Genomic DNA, 22,175 nt, shown 5'->3' on the forward strand with positions numbered 1-22,175 from the left:
ACCCCACTCTCTGCAAGAAAGACAGTGTATTCCAGTTTGTTGTTTGTTCATTTCTTAAGTCAGGCTTCAAAATTATCAATATAGAGGCTCTCTCTGCCTTATAATCACAATAAAGCATTTACTTGGAGGTTACACAGTCAACCTGAGCCAGTTAACTCCTAAATACAGTTTAGAAACACCTACTAGAGGGCTGAAATTTTAATCAAGCAAGCCCCACTGACAATTTGCCAAGACCAAAGCCCTTTGCTTTGAACTCAGCAAAGGAGGATTTTGTTCTCAGTGTACACATTCCATTCAGTGACCCGAAAGGCAGGTTTGAAATTTCAAAATGCAAAACAATGTCTGGTTTCATAACAAAACTAAGTATCTGTTTATGGTTTGCTACCTCATATTCTCTCAAACTTCTGAAGTAGCAAAAACAATTTCTTTTTTTTTTTTAAATCAACCAGTCAGAGAGTAGATTTTCATTGGGATGTGATGTTTAAGGAGGAACAGTTTTTCCTTCCATGTTTTGGATAAAGGGAGAAATCCCTTTATTTTCCCTTTGGAAAAGGGAGAAATCAAGCTTCTGTGAGCATTTAAAAGATATTGAAAAGTACAGAGAAATCCACAGTAGTGGAAATGTAACAATGTGGATTTCAAGTGTCTGGCTAAAAGGAGATACAAGTGAAATTAAGCCTGAATCTTCCACAGTGTCCAGGTGGCTCTGACATCTCTAATTTGTCTGAAAAGACCAGTTTTGCTTTTATCAGGATCAAAATTTGAGAAAGTTTTCCCAAAACTAATACAATTAAAACAAGGAACTTCTATACAACATTCTAATATATTTGAATTGGCATTTTGCACTAAAAATTGGATTATGAACAAAACTGTATACCAGCTAGTGTCTGGGCAGCATGAAAGACAGTTAAATTTACTATCACCAACTCCTTAGGATGTCACCTATAATTTTCTCCTCTTTAATAGCATATAGCACATGGAATGTGTTGTTATTGCTCAGGAAAGAGTGGTGTAAGACTGCCTTTCCCACATCTCTCTTAACCATCTCAAGCATGACATAAAACTGAGCCTACAGAGGCAGTTATTAGACAACATGCAAAAGAGACAAAGCAGGACAAATTTGTTATTTATCAGCTATAGGTGACAAAAATGTCATTAATTCTTTTTTTTTTATTATTGTTTTCATCATACCTGGCGCTTTTTCAAATAGTCAAGTGCAATTTGGACGTTCTGCAGTCTGTGAAAACGCATCCGACCTTTTTCTCGGGGCTACAAGTGGAAAAGAGTGCTTGTGAGATTTTCTCATCAGATATAAGAACAAACAGTCTGATTTAAATATACCATGTAGAACATTTGAAGCACTACAGCTTTAATGAAGTCAATACCTTTGGTGGAAAAGTGTGCTTTAGCTTTTTATTTTAACTGTAGTTATTTTTTAGTACAGTGGATGGCAAGAGTGGTCCCCAGCTGCAACTTTGATCCATGCAGGCTGTTCCCTGTAAAGTACTATTAAGGCCAAGAGGGCTATTACCTACAGAAACTAAACATTATTATAAAATATTTACAGTGTATTAAGCAAAACAAAACAAAAGTAATGTCATGGACCTTTATATTGTTCTGGTAGATTCTGTGATGGAAAAGCTTACCTCTGTATGGAACTTCATGGCTTAATGGTATGATTGCATAATGATTATGATATCTATACATATTTATTTAAAGCATCTAATAAAGACAGTATCTTCCTCCAAACAGAATAATATAACACAAACAGTCCTAGAGTGTAAGTTTAAACTCTTGACTTGGGTAGAAAACTTTAAAGCATGAAAAAAACTAACAAGCCACTCCCCTCAAACAAAGTCAGACCTATCAAAAAGAAATTGTAAAATAAAAATGAGTGGTGTGTTAATGGAAACATGGCAAAACTGCATGCAGTTAGTGTCAAATCACCCAGAAGAAGAATCAAATCACACAGAAAACGCATACTTAGCTGTCACAGATCAGCATGGGAAAGCAGTTAAATTTATACCATCAACATCACATCCAAGTCCTTCTAATCTTCCTTATTTCAGATTTTTCACAAACTTTCACAGCAATAAACTGAAGCAGACTATAATTGCTAGGGATCAGCCATGAATATGAGCATTTCCTCAGACAACCACTGTGAAACACACAGATAAGCCCAAGCCTTCCTCAACTGCCTTTTTTCCCCTATGGAGTATCAGATGCTTGCCAAAAAGAAACATAAGAAAATGAAGTTGAATAAGAAGCATTAACTGAAACAAAAAGAATTTTAATTTCTATTACAGAATCTTCTATTTAGCCCCTTGTTTTTCACACCAGTAACTTCAGGATCAAGCATTACAGCCCTTGCTAACAACTAGCTTCCACGGACGGAATGAAGGACTGCAGACCAGGAACTTGGTTTTCCACAACAAGGAGGGTATAGTAAATCCTAAAATACACAGTTATCATCTCAGAGGGGAAATATTTCTTTTATAAAACAATGCAGCACTTTGATTTATGCTGCCCTCCAGAAAAAAAGCACAGAAATTCCACTGAAATCACAACTGCAGCACAACACACAGGAGCCAGGGAGGCACTCAGGCCCTATGACAGCAAGTTGCTTTAGCAAATGCCAAAATGCAAGGTCTAAAAAGGCATAAAACAGCTCACTCAGACTAACAAGCACCCAACATTTTACACTTTATGACTAGATATTTCCCCTCTGGATGGGCAAAATATAGAGAATTGATAATTCAGCGTTTCTTGCAAGAAAGACAAACCCTACAAACTATCTGTATTTTTAGTAGCCACAACATAAACCTGTCACTTAACTTCTAATCTACCTGCTTTGATAAAAATCACTACTACATATGGCCAATTTTAACAAACAGATCTGCACACTGAATTACCTTATTTCGAGATATTACCCAATATTATGGCACACACACCATGCAAAGAGTAAACTGGTGCTTCTAATTAAGAGAAATCAATTTTTTCTATTGATTTCACTTAGAAGACCCTTCAAGTCTTTGTCAAAATTACTTGTATATGGACAACACTGTTTGCAAGTTAAGAAAAAAGGTCTTAGTTGAATAGAATAATGGTATTTCCCTATCTATTATTTTAAAAAATTATAGCTTCTTGATAGTGTTGTCCAGTATACATTTGCACCATGGTTTTGTACAGTTTAATGACAGAAAACAAATAGAAATCTTGAACATTTGCATTTCAGCTGTTCACAGAAAGACTGAATAAAAATTTGTCTTTACCATACCTCCACCATAAACACACGTATCCTGGTTTATCAACAAAAGTCCTTTTGTCCTTTCTACAGCCCACTACTGCAGCACACCAAACTAAGAATTTACATTAGCAGACACCACACTTCAAACACTGCATTAGTACAGTTATGGGGGTCGGCACCTACCCCCTTATCCTCATCCTCCACATCCTCATGCTGTTCATTTGCGCATGCTTCTGTTGAACTCACCAACCGTAAGGTCTTCAAAAAATCTCGCTCTCTTGGCTAATGAATACAACAGACAGGAGACAGGACAGCAAAAACACAAGACAGACCACAAATGAAAAGAAGAGCATGAAAAGAAGAACATAATGAAGAGAACAAATACCAAGCAAGGGAAGTAATGCTCACAAAGAAAGGAAATGACACCTGAGGAGTGTGTTAGACAATTTCAGGGACATTTGATCCTTGTTATTTGTAAGTTACTCCCTTAAATGCAAAAAGATATTAAGCATCCAATATTTGTTAAAACAAAAATCAGAAAATAAAGGAAAGGAAAGAGCAGAAGAAATAGTGCATTACCCTATTAAGAAAGGAAGTCTCACTAGCCACAAGAAACAAAGAGACCAGATTGCACTCCCCCACAGAATTCACACCAGCATATTTACCAACAGAAATACAACTTGTGCCTTTGGTATTAGGTCACAGATTACAGAAAATATCAAAGAAATCTACAGCAGTCAATACACAAGGAGTTAACAGAGAAAATTCATAATTAACAATCTGAAACCATTGCATTATGATCTAAAAGCTTACCAAGGTGTCTCCAGAAAGGACTTCTAGAAGTGAGATTAAGTTATGTCCATCTCTTAGGTCTTCATATAGGTCATTCACATGCTTTCGAACCTGCATGGATAAATGCAAAAAATAAATACATGATCTCTGTTTATACCTGAGAATTCACACTCATATTAATACATATCTTTTAAAATACAGATAAACCTCAGATGCTATACCTCAGCATTGCTTTTTTTAAATTTCTTCACTTTCATGACAAATTAACAAATGCAAGTTAATTGTAATAGACAAAGTTCACATCTGTGTCTGCACTTGCACAGTTTCATCACACTTTAAATCACTTTAATGAAAAGAAAAACAGAATTAAGTTACAGATAATGAATGCATGCAGCAATGAAAAAAATCAGTATCTCACAATTTAAACAATATCAGATACTCTCCTATTTGGACCTAAATAATGACCACTATGATAACAGTAGCTAGATTCAATGGATTGTAAAAAAAATACCCAACAGATATATATTATCAGCAGCATGCATGTTCACTGCAGTCAGGCTGGAAGTAACACACTTCCTAATCAAAGCATGCCATCCACCAGTTAACAGCATGTATTGTCACCTCAGGTTTCCCAGTACTTAGTCAGCTTTCCCAACAACTCACACACCCACCTTACACACCGTACCAAAGAACCATGACATTGGGTTGATCTAGTGAGGGGCTGCAGTGACAAGAGACACAGATGGAAGATCCACCTTTACTGACAGGCACAACAAATCTGGGAGATATCTGTCCACAGGCTAACTTCTGGATTCTTACCATTAGCTTAATTACAACTCTATCTGAAATGGCTTAAGCAATTCCAGCCAGCTGCTCTTTGAATGTGACACAAAGGACTTAATTTTTCAGAATCAGAGATTCTTGACTTGCTGGGGCAGAGGTTGAGGGCTTTCCAGCTACAGTTTAAAGTCAGCTCCCTGGTGTTCCTGTTGAACCACCAGATCAGAAACTTCCTAAGCTTTGGATAAAATACAACATCAGAAATTTTCTTCTTCCTAATCTCTGCTAGAGATGAGCTGTACTTCCAACATGAGATCTATGGGACACACTCTGAGTGCCAACATATGTGTGTGATGAGGGCAGCAAGAATCAACCCAGATCTTCAACTTAATACAATAACTTGGTTTGCTACACTTTTGGGGGAATCTTGAGATTCATCCTGTTGCATAAAAAACTATCTCCATACCTAAGATTAGCTTTTTAGTTCAAGTTTCCTTGCTCCAATTTTAAACATGAAATTATCCTGCAATCTGTTTTCACAAACACCATCATCTTAACTGAGAGTAGCATCAGAACATATTTATGCTTGTGCTGAAGACAAGCCAGAACAAGTCATCTAGAAGACTGTTCCATGAGGAATTACAACACATCTTTTCCAAAACGCTTACAAAGACTCTACATGCACAGCCAAATTACAATCCAACACTCTAATACATATACATAAGCTTTACACCCTCACACACATACACAAAATAGTATAATTTTAAATTTATTTACTTTTTTAATTCTGCAAGCAATTAATGTAAAAAAAAAGAAAAATTTTCTCTGATAATACTAAAGTACTGCCAAGCTGAACAAAGAACAGGTGTTCTCCTACTACATCTCTGGTGAAAGCAAAAAAAAGGGAAACCATTTAAATAATTGATATCCCTGATACAAGATTTGATTATGATAAATGCTTAAAAGATGAGAAGCATAAGAATCTCTAATTTTTAACCCACATGTTATTTTTATATTCAAAGGACTATACCAAACTGACTGCTAAACTCTTTCTGTTAAAAGCAGGCAACTTTTCTTTATGACAAAACCCTGTGAGAGGGCTGCCTGTCCCACCACCCAGGACGTGCCACTTTCCACTTCTCTTTGGAAAGCAGAATCCCCAGCCAGAACAGACCCACAGCACAGGCTGGTGGCCAGAGGCACAGGAGAGGACATAAGGTTAAGGACAGGGGAATGTGGTGTACATCTCAAAGACACTGCACAGCACAGTTAAAGAACTGTTTGTGCAGCACCAAGTCAATGCCCACACTTTTTTCAACATAAAACTCAGGGGATTTGCCCAGTGTGCAGGTATCTGAATTGTGGGGTGAGAAAATACCACTATTTCTGTTCTGTCTGCTTTTTTATCCATTAGAAGCAAGATAATTTTGTTATCCTGCTATTCTGTCTCTCACAGCACACATTTGTTAACCTTCTGTTTGTTTCTTATGCTCTGAGGTTTCCTAAGCATTACAAAGCCAACCATCTTCCCCAGTTTATCTTTCTAGAAATCACAGACACTTCAGAGATGAACTCACACTGGATATGAAAAAACTGGCACAGGGCTGTCAAAACAGGAAAACCAGCAGTACACCTTATGTATCTGCATTAGTTCTGCCACTGGCTGGCAATTACTGTGAGGATTAATTATTTAGTACATACTGTGCCAGTCATCCTGGTACAAGGCAACATAATAAGGAATTTCTTCCAATACTCTGAGCAGCAGATGTGCATCTAAAATGCCATAATTGGGCAACTGATGTGAGCGAGTATGTTCACTCAAAGCATCAGATCACTTCTTCCAAAAGGAGCATCTTGCACTCCTCAAGAGATCCTCCATTGACACTTCAGGAAAAGCTTGAAAAACCACCTCTCTCTAACTATCACTTGGGCAACTCTTGTCTCCCAACACATATAACAAAATCTTTTTCAGCCTCCTTCATAACACATAGTATCACAAATACTGGATTCAAATGGGAGTCCCTGGACAGATGTGTGGGATCTACTGAGTCCAGAGAATTTCACAACAGTTCTTGTGGTTTTGAATAAAATCACAGAATTGTCAGCCTGACATTTTACAAGGTCCACACGTGAAGTAGGTTACATGTTGCCTCAGGCAACTTTTTGCAATATACCTATGTGAGTGTGGCAGATTTGATAATTTGGGCATGAGAAGAGATTCTTTAAGGAAGACGTGGGAAACACAGAGTGGCTGAGGTGCATCTGACAAAACTTAACCAAGAAAGGCAAAATGGCTTCACCAGTGAAAAGGAGACAGAGTGAATGTAAAGCACTGTTTCAGAAGTGATTCATCTTCTGGCATGTATACTATGATGTTTGTAGTAAGGAAAGCTCCATTCTCCTTGACATAAGCATAAGATATTTTCATATCATCCTTTTCCAGCAAGCTTATGCTTTGCAATCTAGTGCCTTAGGGAATCTCTGCACTATCACCAGTAAAAACCAGCTTTTAATACTGTAGCAGTGACAAAGCTTGAATCCTGACCCCAGACCACATCATGTCAGACACTTCAGAGACGATGACCAAGAAGACAGCTGTCATCTCCAAAAGCTTCCACTCAGACCCCCACACTGTTCTGTGTCTTCTATAAAATTTCCTGGCCTGCCAGGCTTGCCCTCCTCCTCTGTGAGCTGGCATCACAGCACCTGTCACCACTGCCTGCAGTCTGCCTGACAGGGAAAGAAGAGCATGATTCAGCTGCCTGGCCACTACCTAAAGGGCTGGTTTATGGTCTCCCTTCTTCTCCAGACTTAGGCAAACATTAGCCTCCATTCTTAGGCTAATGTTTGCCTAAGTCCTGCTGGCCAGGACTAGATGTCTGTACTGAATGGCCTTATACATCTCAAGCAGTCCTAGATGCCAATGTTTAGTGAACTGAAGTTGCACATAGTGATCTCTGGTTTTGCCATCAGTCAAGCCATCCTCCACAGAAAACCTGTTTCTTACAAATTTTATTGATATTATTTGTCTTGATTCTAGAACATAATCTATAGTTTTACACACTAATGGCTGCTTACAGTTATATGGTAGAAGGGGAAGGACTGTCACTTCCACTGCTGCAAGCAAAACCAGCTCTGTCTTGACAAGGATGGACAGGAGATACCTACCTCTTAGTAGAGCCTGTTGCAACAGGACAAGGTGTAAGAGTTTTAAATTAAAAGAGAGTAGATTTAAACCAGATATAAGGGAGAAATTTTTTACAGTGAGGGTGGTGAAACATTGCAACAGATTTCCCAGAGAGGTGGATGCCTCGTCTCTGGAAACATTCAAGATAAGGTTGGATGGGGCTCCAAGCAACCTGGTCTAGTTGAAGATGACCCTGCTCATTGCAGGGAGGATTAGACTAGATGGCCTGAAGTTGTGTCAGGGGAGGTTTAGGCTGGGTATTAGGAAAAGGTTCTTCACCCACAGGTGCCTCCACTCTGGATTCTGGTAGTAGGATTCTAGTAGTAGGATGGTGGCTCCTCAGGGAAGTGGTCACAGCATCAAGCCTGACAGAGTTCCAGAAGTGTTTGCACAATATTCTCAGGCATATGGCAAGATTCTTGGGAATGGTGTTCCACAGAACTGGGAGCTGGACTGGATGACCCTTGTCAGTCCTTTCAAATGCAGCTTATTCTGTGATTCTGTCATTTTAAAGGTCCCTTCCAACCCAAACTGTTCTAGGGTTCTATGATGATTCTACTAAAACAAGAGTCACACCCTTTTTATTGATTAGAAGTAAATATGGCAGGAAAATAGGGTTGTGCCCAGTTCTGTGTACACAGTGGGTGCACACCCAGCATACACACAGATCCTTCAGACTTTCCTGTTAGGATGTAGTGTGTTCCAGACCAACACCTAAAATGGACAGAGCACATTCTCAACTGAAATAGTGTGTGAAGAAGCAGAAACAAACATTAATATGCTGCAGAACCTAGAGTGGAGGCAAAAGAGACAGGAGAGAGAATATAATCAGCTCAAGCAGGAACAACTCAAAGCAACGCCCATGTACTGGAGGCCACCAGGAAATCCCTGAGGCAGGTGAGGTAATCACTGTGGCCCTGGCAAGCTGCATGACTTGGAAACAAGGCAGAGTTTTGTGCTCACTTATTTGCAAAATTGCCCATTTTTTTTACAGGGTCAGGAAAGCAGACTACCATAATCAAATATCTGCCTTAAAAACATCAGAAGGCTCCCTTTCCATATTATAATTAATCTGAACTGATCATTGTGAGAACATGCCAAATTAGACCTTTTCTTTTGGTTTCCAGAACAGGCAAAATTAGAATAAAATCTGAACCATACTTATTTTGAATAACTGAAGTTCAGTTGTCAAGTCTTCATAAAATCAGTGTCATCACCCAGGAGTTATCAAGAATTATAGTATTACAGATCCAACTGAGGCTGTTCAGACCACATTGCCTGGGAAAGTCTTTTTCAAGTACTGCTCTCCTTGCTTCTGGAAGCAGAGTTAATTAAATGCCCAGCCCAGATGTAAAGCATTACTGATTTTTCAAAGGAAAATGGGAAAAGGCTCAAAAGTTAGAACTGTAAGGGGTGTGTTTAGGAGAAAAAAAGGGTCAGGCCTTAATTACCACTGAGGTCACAGATAAGTCCAAATGACAGCTGGCACAAGGCCAGCTGTGAGTTTCACAATAAACTTCAAATTCATTCTTTAAGAATCTGAGTCAATGACTGTGGGAGAAAGATCTCTTAGAACACCCACTCACTTCAGTAACAGTAAAACAATTTTCATCAAGATAATAGATAAACAGTTAAGAGTCCCTATGACTACAGTGTTCCACAGCAAATGCCATCAGCATTCAAAGAGCTGAAAAACTTCTGTGGCCACTGTTGAGATCCTGACACCCTGATGAGTTTCCCTAATGTTTCAGCTTCCTAAAAACATACTTAAGCTTGTTTTTAAAGGAAAATTTTTAATAAAAATTATACTTATGGGGGAAACAGTTTTCTGTAAGTTTTGAGAACATGCATGTTTTAGTCCTTACATCTTTAAAACTTAAGAAATCACAGTGGCAATTCTAATTGCATAGATAACAAATCTATGCCATAAGTAAAGAATAAAAAAACCCCTCTAATACAAAAAGATGTATTTGTGTACAAAAATAAAGATTTACTAGCCTGACACATGCTATGAGAAACACTCTAAAATTCTGAAGAGGCTGTAACAAGAGCCATGAAGCATGCAATTGTGAAAATATGAGATTTGTCAAAACATTCCCACGTGACTGATCTGCCAAGGAAGTTGCTCCTTCAAAAATCTTCAAGAGTACTTACTTTACTGTACAGATGTCTCACAATCCCCCACGTAAGGATGAGTATGGCTCAAGACACTGCAGCCCCCTCCCCGCCAGGCAATGTGCCCCCAGCACGCTGCGCGGGACAGCGAGGTGCTGAGCTGGGCTCCACGGCCAGCCTGGGGCCACGCCAGGAGAGCAGGGAGCCAAAGCCCCGTGCACACTGACACTCACACCCACAGCTCTGGTTTCTCATCTCCTGCCCTAAACCCAAACCTTACTGCTGGGCAAAACCTCAACTCCAAACACACAGCCTGGTCACGATGCTCATTTTGCACTGAATCTCATACTACACTCATTCTGTTGAAAGCAAACAAGCACACAGGTTTATTGAAGAGGATTTGATCCTGGTGAGGAGCACTGAGGCTGTGTGCAGGAGCCGCGGGGCTGCAGGTGGTGCTGTTCCCGCAGCTCCGGGCTGGACACCCCGCTCAGGACACCCCGCCTGGCTCCCCACCACCCAGGGCACCCCGCCTGGCTCCCCATCACCCAGGACACCCCGCCTGGCTCCCCACCACCCAGGACACCCCTCTCAGGACACCCTGCCTGGCTCCCCATCACCCAGGACACCCCGCCTAGCTCCCCATCACCGGCCCGCAGCCAGGGCTGGCAGCGAGCGGGCACACACCCTCAGGCCAGGGCTCTTCTGGCCTTCTGCTCCTTTGCTAGCACAGTCTGGCAAACCCAGTTTTAGGCCTAGTGGCTCCAAAACTCATTTTCACTCTTTTCTTTTTCACTCCTTGCTTTTGACAGTCTAATAATCCACTCTGCAGGAAACAATTCTCGTGGTTCACAGGGAATAAACGGTTCTTTCTGTAGTATTCAGGAGGAATTTTTCTGTTTGAATAGGTTTCTGGATATTAATTCTCACAAGTAGCAGACACAGCTAATGTTACTCAATTCCTTTATTAAGGAATTCCTCAATGCTTTATTAAGGGATTATTAAGGATTAATAATTATTTAGGATTAATAATTATTAAATCCTAAATTAAGGATTTTATTAAGGAACATTTAAACAAGTCTCCTTTACAGAGTGAGTTCAACACCCCTGATCTTTGTTTATAGCAGATGTTTTTTAACTGAAGATTCATCCTTGATTGCATCCTTGGATTTATCCTTCACTGTCTCCTCTGGCCAATGCTTTACATTCTGTTATCATGACAACCATAACATCCTTCCTGTGTTCCATCTCTCTAACAGCTTGTCCTTGTATCTAAAAAGCTCAGCTCAGTCACTTTTTTTTTTGCACATTAACCTTCACATTTCTCCCAGACAACTCAATCATCCATTGCTTTCACATACTCAGTTTTGCCCCTGCCTTCAATTATTTCCCATGTCTCTGGATAACTATTAATCATACAATATTTGTATGGCTTTGAGGTATAAATATACTCTGGCTCGATTAAAAAAAAATAATTAATATGGCCATTGCTAAATATCCTTATATTTTTCTTAACATCCCACGTTTTTGTTTCATGAAATGCATTCCAGTATTTCCCTAATCCCCAAATCAGCAAGTGTGCAATCAGAGGTATAATCTTACATATATATCCAACAGCAGGACATAAACACACACATCAAGGAGTCCTTTCATGGATTTCAGTAGACGTGTGATATTTGAAACAGCATCATTGTACGGAAGAACTTTAAGCAAGTATCCTAAATGTCACAAGTCCTTCCCACTTCCTACAGGAAAAGAAAATTGGGTCCATTAACACCAAAACGGAATGAGCCAGATTGGAAGGGACCACAGTGGGTCATTTGGTCCAGCCTTCATATTGGGGTCACCCACTGCACAGGATGGTGTCCAGATGGCTCTTGACTATCTCCAGTACGGGAGACTCCACAATCTGTTCCATTGCTTGGTCATCTGCAGAGTGAAGAAGTTCTTCCTATATTCAGGAAGAAGTTCCTGTGCTTCAGTTTCTGCCCATCGCCTCTTGTCCTATTGCTTGGCAACACTGAGAAGAGCCTGGTCCATCTCCCTCACACCCATCCTTTAGATACTCATACACATTGATGAGTTCCCTCTCAGTCATCTCTTCTCAAGGCTCAATCAGCCCAGCTCCCTCAGCCTTTCCTCATAAGAGAAATGCTCCAGTCCCTAAATAATCTTTTTTGCCCTCTGTTGGACCCACTCCAGGAGCTCCATGTCTTTCTTGTACTGGAGAGCAGAACTGCACACATCTCAAAACATTTTGACAAAGGGGCTCAAAGGTTCTCTCCAACCAGCATTGATCCAACCACTCAGGATATCCCCCCAGGCCCCACTCCACTTACTTATTATCACTATCACAGCACTACCCTCACTGCTATTAATCCTTGGCACAGTCTTGGTTGTCTGCTTGTAAATTTGCATATTGGCATCAGCAAATCCACCTCAGTGGAGCCCCTGCAGATTCACAAGCAGAAATGCACATTTACTAACATAAAATGGATGTCTACTCCATCACTGCTACAATTTAAAGTTCTAAAATATAAAGTCACAGAAATGTCCAGCAAGTTTTAGAATCTACTGCACTGAATTAACCTTCATTTTGTGGATAGCTCAAAGAGAACATGAGGGGCTGATGCCACATGTGGCATGGCATGTGAGGTTTCCATGCCACTCCACTCATACTCCCAGCCAACAACACTGCTTGCACAAGTTGTGATTTCAAGGCGCAGCATTCCCATCTCTCTTTCCCCTTTCGCACCACCGTAATTCTTTTAGATTTTTCTTCAGATCAGTACACTTTGTTTTGATGGTTTTGTATGTAAGACTAAAGATATTTATAAATTTCAGAAACAACTAAAACAAAGAAAGTGTGACTCACAACCAAGTGGATTTGCTCTCTTGTAACATCTGTTCTCCCCTTTTAAAAATATTTTATTTACAAAGGTATAAATGTGATAAACAATTAACAAGAATATAAAGTAAACATCACTAAGCTTCACTTTACATGGCAACCATCTCAAAGAAGGCATTTTCACTGGAACTGTAGGATTAATGCAGATTGAAATCACTAAAGTAATAAAAATTTAAGCTTTGCTGAGGAATTTTGCAGTGATCAGCTTCAAGGCTCAAAAGCTGAATTATACTTCACCAGAGAAGGACTGTGCCTTACAAGGCTGTCAGAAAATAGTAAAAGTCTAAGGTTAAAAAGGACTGGACAGATCACTCAGTCCTGTGCAGTTTGGCTAAAAACCACTACAGATGCTCCTCTAATTTATTCTTGAAAATCCAAATGAAGGAAATGTAAAACACAGTACAAGTGCTTCAGTGTTTGACTACACTTACTTGGCTTTACAGAGAGGGACATTTTTCCTCACTAATCTTTGAACTAAATCTTCTGGAAAATAAACTGGTGTTTTTGTTGTCCCTTCCCCTAAAGTTTGACCTCAGAAATCATGTGTTCACCAGCCTCTGCATAAACACTTTTTACCTACTGAGGACACATTATCACGTCCCCCTTCAGTCTTCTTAGCTTCAGACTAAACAAACTCAAATTATCACAACCTACTCTTGATCTTCCAAGAAAAATGATCTTCTTACTACTTCGTTAGACATGGCTACAAGCCTCTTGTCCACACAGAGATGAGAAGTTAGGCAGCCAGGCAGAGTTTCACAGCCAAGTTCCCACAATTGTGTCTATGAGAAAGCAGAATTCCAAGCTGCCTCCTTGTCTCCTAAGCACCATGCTGCCCACAGGCAAGGTGAAGAACTCATGGGTAGTTGCTGGAGCTCCCTGGGCACAAGCCAACACAGCCCAGGGCAAGGAATGAATCCTGTGAGGTTTGCGGCAGGGCAAAAACGACAGCTGTTGCTGACATGACAAAAGGCTGGAGCCAGAGAGTTGCACAGCCAGAGAGAAACAGGTGCACCTTTCCCTGCAAAGGTGAAGTCACAGAGCTTGAAACCTCACTTGAAGATGATGTACAGTGAGGGCAGCAGGCACTGGGATGCTCCTCTCAGGGGAAGGTCCTTGCTCATGGGCATTGCCTGCCAGAGCCAGATGCTGCTGCTGCAGCACCTGACAGCACCCATGGCAGCGGCAACAGCCAAGGGCACTGGCTCTTCCCAGCACGAGCTCTAGCTGCAGTTGCAGCCATTATTAATGGCAATAGCCCAGCAAGCTCTGTCAGCTATCCTTTCATCCCAATTTTGGGGCAGTGATCTGCTAAGGAGACTATGTCTGGTAGCATGTAAAAAATGGTAGACATACCATTTGCACCACTTCCCCTTTGTCCACCTACTTTCAAAGATCAGATGTTCCACAGTCTCTCCTGGGAGAGAAATCACTCTGCAAGGTCTGTAACTCCTCATTCTTTTCTTCTCATTGGGAGAGAGATCTATTATGCTTATTGTAATTGCAGACTTCTAGAAGTCTTCCCCCTCCACTGAGTTCTTAAATAGAATGATAAAATATTACAAATCAGTGAGTTACTAACTGTTGAATAAATAAAGCTGTGTGACAAGAAAATGTCATGTACCAAATATTCTTCAATCCACTGTTTCCTTATCTGAATTTCACCCTCATCTTATTAAAACATATTTCAGCACTTTATAGAACAAAGAGACCAATGTAATTCAGATATTTCTACATTGGTCAAAACTATTTATCTTCTTCTATTCCTTGGTAATGTACTTCTAAACAATACTTCTTTTTTCTTCATATTCTGACATAATTACAGGGTCTTTCTCCTGCGATCTTCCATGTCACATTAATTCATTCCGGACCTTGTACTTCTCTGATTTTACCCCACATTGCTTTATTAATTCCTTTATACAAACCTTTAGTCCTGCTACACTTATTTCCACTTATTGTACAGCTCCTTTGTATTTTACACACCTTGAAAGCAGCAGTATTTCCTATATAATGTCTCCTATCTGTTCTGCCTGGCTGTAGCCTGCCTTTGTGCCTCTTACACAAACACCTTCAACAACTGCCAGATCTCCTGCATTTCTGCCTCTCCTGTATTACTCCCCCATGAGACCCTACCTGTTGCTTTCTCCAGTTCATTATCTTGCTTTTACTTCTCGCTTTTCTTTTTTCTTTGAAAAGTGAGCCTGGGATTTACAACCACTTGCTTCCAAATTACCATCCTTTTTTACATTTTGAAGCAGCCCCTCCCAGCCAGTCCTGACCTAACAAAGAAGCATTGATAGCAACTTTCTGAATCTGGCTCTCTGGCTAGCATTTCACTCACAAAACTTGTTCACACCAGAGGCAGCCACTGCAGCTCCTGCAGCAGGCAGGGAACAGAGCAGCAAGTGTGGTTTGCACACCTGCTTGGGGATGAGCTGAGCTGTGCCACAGAAATACCTTTCTTACATAGGCTACTGAGGGCTCCTTTACAGGTTTTCAAATGCAGAATTCCACATTGTCCCTTCTGTCAATTATGAGGATAAATTATTTTCCCCATTGCTACACAGTTCTGTCTTTCCAATGCTAAGTTAGTGACCAAAAACCCATCATCAATTTTCTTGATACAGCTCAATGCCTCCAATCAACAGCAGCCCTACTGCCCTTTTTCTTTGGCCAGAAGTGTGCCACAGTGTTTCAGTACACCCACTTCTCATCACCCTTTGTGTTTCTGACTTGGCCTCACCATTCCTGGCCCATACTACGTGCTGTCAAATGTTACTTACCAGGGAGGAATTGTTTAAAGTACACAAATGTAATGCTAATAACATTAAACTCAGCTCTAAAACTAATCCTCACCAAAGGAAATACACTCCAAACATGCCTGAACTCCAAACATGCCTGAAGTAGGTAAATAATACTAAGGTTGGCTGATAAAATATTATTCCAATTAAAATCAAGGTACTCTAAGTAGAGGATCATTGTGATGCTATGTGATTACGCTGAAGTGTCCCTGTTCAAAGCACCATAAATGCCTTTAACAGAGAACACCTTTCCTTACAGGAATAACATGTTTTTTCTTCTATCATGCCTTCTTAGGTCTTCACACTGTCACACATCTACACTACCTCAGGGCAAGCCTTCCTTTCCAGAGTATATGAAATATTGCTTTAGAACAAAATACTTAGGTAATGTCTGTGATTAATGTTTGAAGTTGCTCACTGTCTGGAGTCCACATACTGGGGCAAAAACTACTCCCACTGGAGCCAATGGCACAGTTACATTAGCCCAAAGGGAGCTAGATCAAACCCTAGTACTTCTAAACTGATATATAAATTATTATTCAATACAGATACATCAAAAGTATATAGATAAAAATAAGCCCATGCATAATTTAACAATTAATTTAAAAGTCAACACTTAATTGCAAATGCTAGAATTTTATCTCTTGCAATCTCCAAGGAATAAATAATATTAAATAAAATCTATGCTGAGAACTAATTGCAAACAATGGACTGAACAAAAAAGAGAATGAATTAATACATTAATATATTAAGTCTATAATAGGGAGCATATTGATTCATTGTGCAGTCATTGCATGGCAGACTTAGTTCTCCTTATACTCATTCTTTCATATAAGAGCACCTATATAAACCATTTTCTTAAAAAAACCCAACACACATAAAAGCATGTGCTCAACTGGTTCAATAGGGTTGCATGCCATAAAAATATCGATATGCTCAAGCTAGCCTATATTTCATGCATATTTAATTTATTGGTTTCAGTTATTCTCTTTCCTGTTCCCAATTAGTCATGAAGCCTGAATGCATTAAAGAGGATCAAATAAACTTAAAATCTGTGGCACCGTTTTTATTGACTTGAAGTTGCTTATTTATTTATTTGCTTACTGGCAGAGAGATTTTTGTGATGCAATTCATCATTATCCTTTAAAAATTTGTACATTTTCCTCCTCTTTTGCAGCTTTAACTTGTGGCATTTGTCACTACTTTTCCTCACTGTTTCCTGGTTACTTTACTCCTCATCTAAACTTTAATTAAACACCAAAAAAATCCCCAGTTTCCTTGCTGAGCTGCTTTGCAAATGGCTACAGATCATACTAAGCAGTGTGGTTTACCTCCAAATGAAGAATTTTTGAAAAAAATGCATACACAATGAATAAACTGCAATTGTGCATATTTCCAGGGAAAATACCAAAAACTCCATTAACTGATTATGTTCTTCAAGAGTTGTTTTTATTTATTTTTTCAGAAGGGCTATGTCTGAAAGAAAAAACACTTCAAGACCTTTTAGAATTAGTCCTGAAAACACAACAGGAAAAAATTTTAGGAGAAAAACTGAAAAACTGAAATATTCTTCTGTCCACCCATAAGACAGTAGGCATAGCTAAACAATTGAATTCCAAAATAGAGGAGGAAATACTGATCCTTTAGCTGCACTCAATGGCTAAAGCAAGCTGGGGACCACCTTGAAGTGGAATTTTATGGAAGTTGTGCCCAACACAGTTTGCAGCAGCTGTCAGAATAAACTGGGAAGAGAGTATACAAATGAGAGTGCTCATTTAGATGCACCAGCACAGCAAGGAATCAGTCTTAATTTATTTAACAAGGCGGGGTGGGGGGGGGGGGGGGGGGGGGGGGGGGGTGCTTTTTCTGAGTGTGTTTCAAAATCAAAAGGTGCTAAATTAAGAATTTGTTTAAAAGCAACTACCATTAGTCTAACACCAGTGCCTCATCCTTTAATATCAATGTAAACCTACAAAGTACTCATTTCTAAAAGCAGAGGTGGGGAATTTTAAATAACATTTTAACTGCAGGCTGGAAAAGAAGGTACTGAGAGCAGTGCTATCTAAAATGATAACCACTAGTGTCAGTAAAGTGCCAGCTTTCAGCAAGGAATGACTGAGCTCTATCAGGAATAGTCAATCCTGCTGCCATTAAGGTCATACCTGAACATTTCACAAAGCAATCGACCTAAGAGGCCATTTGCAAACCCTGTGCTGCCTGAAGGACACCCAGGAATCAATAACTTCAGGTTTCTATTCTGAATTATTCATTCGGTCTTTGCACAACAAAAAGCTGTTCTCTCTCTCACTAATGCACTACCACTGCAATACAGTACATGCTTTAAACACTGGGCTTTAAAACAACAGTTTTCAAAAGCATTTTGTCCAGCTACTTACAAAAGCCTTCTGGCTAATAACACCTTTAAAGTGACTTTTGGAGCAACTAATGAATGTGAAGGTATGCTGCCCATTGCTCCCATCAGCAGCTTGTTTCTCCCAATGTATGGTCAGCCAAGGGTCCCAAAACCCAACCCACACTGCAGGTGGCACCAGGGGGCTGGGCTCCCTGTCAGTGCCATGGAGGGGACAGCTGTCCCAGGCACACAGGGTGTTGCTAGAAGGCCAATTAAGAGGCTCTCTACAACTTTTTCTTCCATGAAAAGGAAGAAACATTTTCCCTTGAAGGGAAGTGTTCACTCTGTCACTAGCCAGTCTCTGCTTGCCTTGCCTTTAGGATGTACAGAAAATAAAACTAAGTTCTAATAAAGAAACAAAGTATTTCAAAATAGCCCATTTAATCTCTCAGGACTAGGACTGGCACTACAAAAATATTTTTTAATTGATTTGAAAAAGAAAATCAACAACAAAGAGGAATTTATCTGCTTTTATTCTGTTTTCATCAACAGCTTCTTTTATTTTCTGACTTTCATCTCATCCTCCACTGGTGTTTCATACATACCTCACTATTTCCTTAAGTTTTGGGGTTTTGAATTCAAAGGATGTCAGGAAGAATTTCTGGGCTTTCATGGAGGCTGGATTTCTCCTTGGGCACTTTAGCACTATGAGAACACTACACTAGAATAAAAGATGCAGCCACAAATTTACCTGCTCGTGTCACATCAAGGGTTACTTACTGCTCAAGCAAGATTTAACACCCTATTTTTACAGCAGCAGCGTGAAACACTTGCTGGAAGCAGAGGCTGCTTCCAAGAAGAGAGGAGACCTCTGCCCCACCACCACACTGCACTGGCATGTGAACTCTCCCTGGAAGCTCATACCACAGCAGCAGGCAAGTCTAAAGTCCAATCTCTCACCTCTCCAGTCTGTATGTCAACAAGACACAAAAGATTACATTTAAACTGGAGCCACACCATCAGACAGCAAACAGTAGCCTTAGCAAGTCTAAAGCTCCAACCAGTCCTCAGAAAATCTGTTATCAATTTAAAAGAAAAATTTCAACATTAAAAAAAGTTAGTGACAGTCCACTTGACCTTAAACTGTGGAATTCAAAGATAACTTGAACAGCTGAATTTTGCAAATAACACACTGTATACCTGTCAAAAACTAGGTATCTCAAGAACACGAGCAGGAAATATTTCTGCAATGACTATGTTCCTATTTTAGCAAAGCACATAACATGCTTTACTGCTCAAATAAACTGACAAGGGACTAACACTGAATTTTAAATATTATGCACTTACACACTTTGAATCTAATGCAACCAGAGATAGGCAACAGACAGCAGAAGAGTAAATATTTATAGTCATCTGGTTCTTTGTGGTTACTCAGTAAATCCCATAAATATAGAACTTAATTAGAAGAGTGACAGTAGGCTCCTATGCCATTCCCCAGCAAAAGATGGGAACTCATAAAATTGCTGCTGACCTAGAATAAAACCTCTTAGATATATTGGTATAAAAGCATGCAAATTTGGGACTTTCTCAAGGACTGCAGGAAAATAGGAGTATAATTAGAATGAGGAAGGAAAGCACTAAATAAGAAAGGGAAATGTGAAAAAAGATGAGAAAAGAAAGAGAAAAAATAAAAGCAAAAGAATAATTAGGGCACAGAGAAAAGAAACAGGAAAAAGAAAGCAAAGAGCACAAATAGGAGGGGAAAAAAGATGAAATTAAAATGTGATCCATCCCCATGCCCATAGTGGGGACATGTCCACATGTGTGGTCTGGTCTTTCCCAAGAACTCTCATAATTTTCACTATCATCTTTTCTGCTTCTTGTTGGACCCTACACATGACAGACATGACTTCCTTTTACAGTCAGTGGAGCAAAAGCATTTCTAGGATAAAATTCATCTTCCTCTTAGGTAGATGTCTTAGTGGAGGAACACTGAAAAGGGCCTGTTCCCTCAGTTATCTACTGAACAAGTCTGGGTAACCAGCTCAAATAAATCTATTGCAATGCCTGAAATGAGACAATTCCCACATGGTTTGTCTGAAACAAGGTATTCACAGTGAATGTGCAAATATGAGTTGAATATGATTTGTATTAAATATGAGGTAGCTGGAAATGAGGGCTCAAGTTGAACTTAGTGCATTGACTAGGAGAGGGCCATTGTCTCTGCTAGAAATGCACTCATTTACTGGGCTATTTTTCTACATTCCCTCCACGTTATCATGTTAGCTTTCTATGTCCCTATGTCTTAAGACAGAGAACACTTGAAACATTGATTTTAATTTCCATACAAGTCATGGTTCTAGAAACAACGTCTAAGAACAGAAATCTGACAACTGTATCAACACTTGCTTTCAAACTGTTTCCAGAAGAAAAAGTTGAGTTGCTACATAAATTCCAAGTTAATGGAAGAGCTATAGTCAAAATATATTTGTATGAACTAGAAACTCTTAAATTGAATTCTGAAGTGAGCAATTTGAGATGAAGATCAAGGCCAGCAATACACACAGTCAATACACCCCATCTGTCTCTTCTCTCTGTATCTATTCCTCTGCAATCACCCAACCCAGAACTATTTGGAAATGAAGGCCTAAGGCCACTGACCTTGGCAAGCAATGCAAAAGGATTTAGAGTGAACTCTTTACCCTCATTTCTTTATGGGTTTAGAATCTAAATCTCTTTTAAGCTACTCCCAAGAGGTTGACAGCATGGAAATGATGACTGTGCATATTTTAGAAATGTGTAAAATGAAATTGTATAGAAATATAATTTTCAGTACACTGCTCTTCTGTAAAATAAGGCACTATTTTTAACCCATATTAAAGGATTGCTCTCCAAAAAGCTTGACATAGGCTTTTCTGCATCCCACAGAAAACTAAAGCTGCATTTTTAAAATGCTTCTTTAATACACAAAAACATGAGTAGACCCTATAAACATGACAACAATTACTCTCAATTAGATGAAGAAATGCCTGATGGTTAATTTGGATATTGCATTTTACTTCCAGAGTCCTGGCAACCTTCCTGGATGCTTTTTTTTTCCTTTAATTTCTCTGAAGTATTCTACAATGGATACATTTCTTATATTATCAACATGAGGCAAAACTCATTAAAGGAAGGCTGCAGAACTGCCTTTTGTCTTTTCTCATTAGCAAGTAAAATTTTCTGCAGGGACATGGGGCCACTTGGATGTTTTAGGAATAAAAGGAGGAGGCTTCTGCATAGAAGGGGTCCCTGGAGCAGCTGTTTCTAGATACACTGTGTTTCCCTTGGGTCTAACAAAATTCACAAAGGGAAACCTATTGGGATGAGCAGTTCTGTGACTCCAGACTCACCCTGCCCACAGAAAGGTTTTATGCTGCACAGAGGCTGATAGAAAGATGATGGCTGATGGCTCAGTCATGATAAGAAGGACTAAAAGATCCCTCTGCAAGAGAGGTCTCTTGCAAAAGACAAATTTGAGTCCAACTTCAGTTCCAAGCCTGGTTAGTTTCCCACATCACACCATTTCCAAGAGCTACATAAATTTCAAAATTTTAAAAGATGTGGGGGAAAAAAAGGTAGTTTTAAACATCCACAACCCTGTAGAAACTCTCTTTTGTTTCAGCGTCCAATATTGCTCAAATACCTGCAAGAGTAGCCACAAGAAAGAGAGAAATAATGAAGTTGTTCCCTAAAAAACTCTATTTTTCTCTAAACATGAATACAAGGAGGTCTTTCCAACAGAATTTTAACATTGCACTCATTAATTAAATCTCAACTCTGACAGTTTTTATTTTTATCAACTCAGATACATTTTTATCTAATGTGAATTTTACATTAATTCAACCTCAGAGTGAGGGGAAATATCAAAGGAAGTTATGTCAAGTAATTATACAATCTGTTTCTCCAGAGACAGCAAATTTAGCAAATTTAGAACTGAAGGGCCATGCAGT

At 39.5% G+C, this 22,175-nt stretch overlaps 1 protein-coding gene across 23 annotated transcripts in view; it reads right to left on the reverse strand.

Annotated features, from left to right (window-relative positions):
• The window catches only part of LOC139597438 (dystonin-like), a 291,384-nt gene that overhangs the window by 179,454 nt on the left and 89,755 nt on the right, over nucleotides 1-22,175 (reverse strand). For 12 of the 23 annotated variants that reach the window (XM_071442959.1, XM_071442840.1, XM_071442878.1 and 9 more), the window contains 2 exons: nucleotides 4,061-4,150; nucleotides 1,192-1,269 (listed from right to left, as the gene is read on the reverse strand). In XM_071442959.1, coding sequence (XP_071299060.1) covers nucleotides 1,192-1,269; nucleotides 4,061-4,150 — 168 coding nt within the window. Of the gene's footprint in view, nucleotides 1-1,191; nucleotides 1,270-3,430; nucleotides 3,530-4,060; nucleotides 4,151-22,175 lie in introns of all 23 variants that reach the window. The other 11 variants (XM_071442832.1, XM_071442802.1, XM_071442793.1 and 8 more) reach the window with 1 other exon arrangement.

This window comes from Agelaius tricolor, unplaced genomic scaffold (assembly GCF_023055355.1).
Source record: "Agelaius tricolor isolate 1412-34295 unplaced genomic scaffold, bAgeTri1.0.p SCAF_1, whole genome shotgun sequence".
Classification (NCBI taxonomy): Eukaryota; Metazoa; Chordata; class Aves; order Passeriformes; family Icteridae; genus Agelaius; species Agelaius tricolor.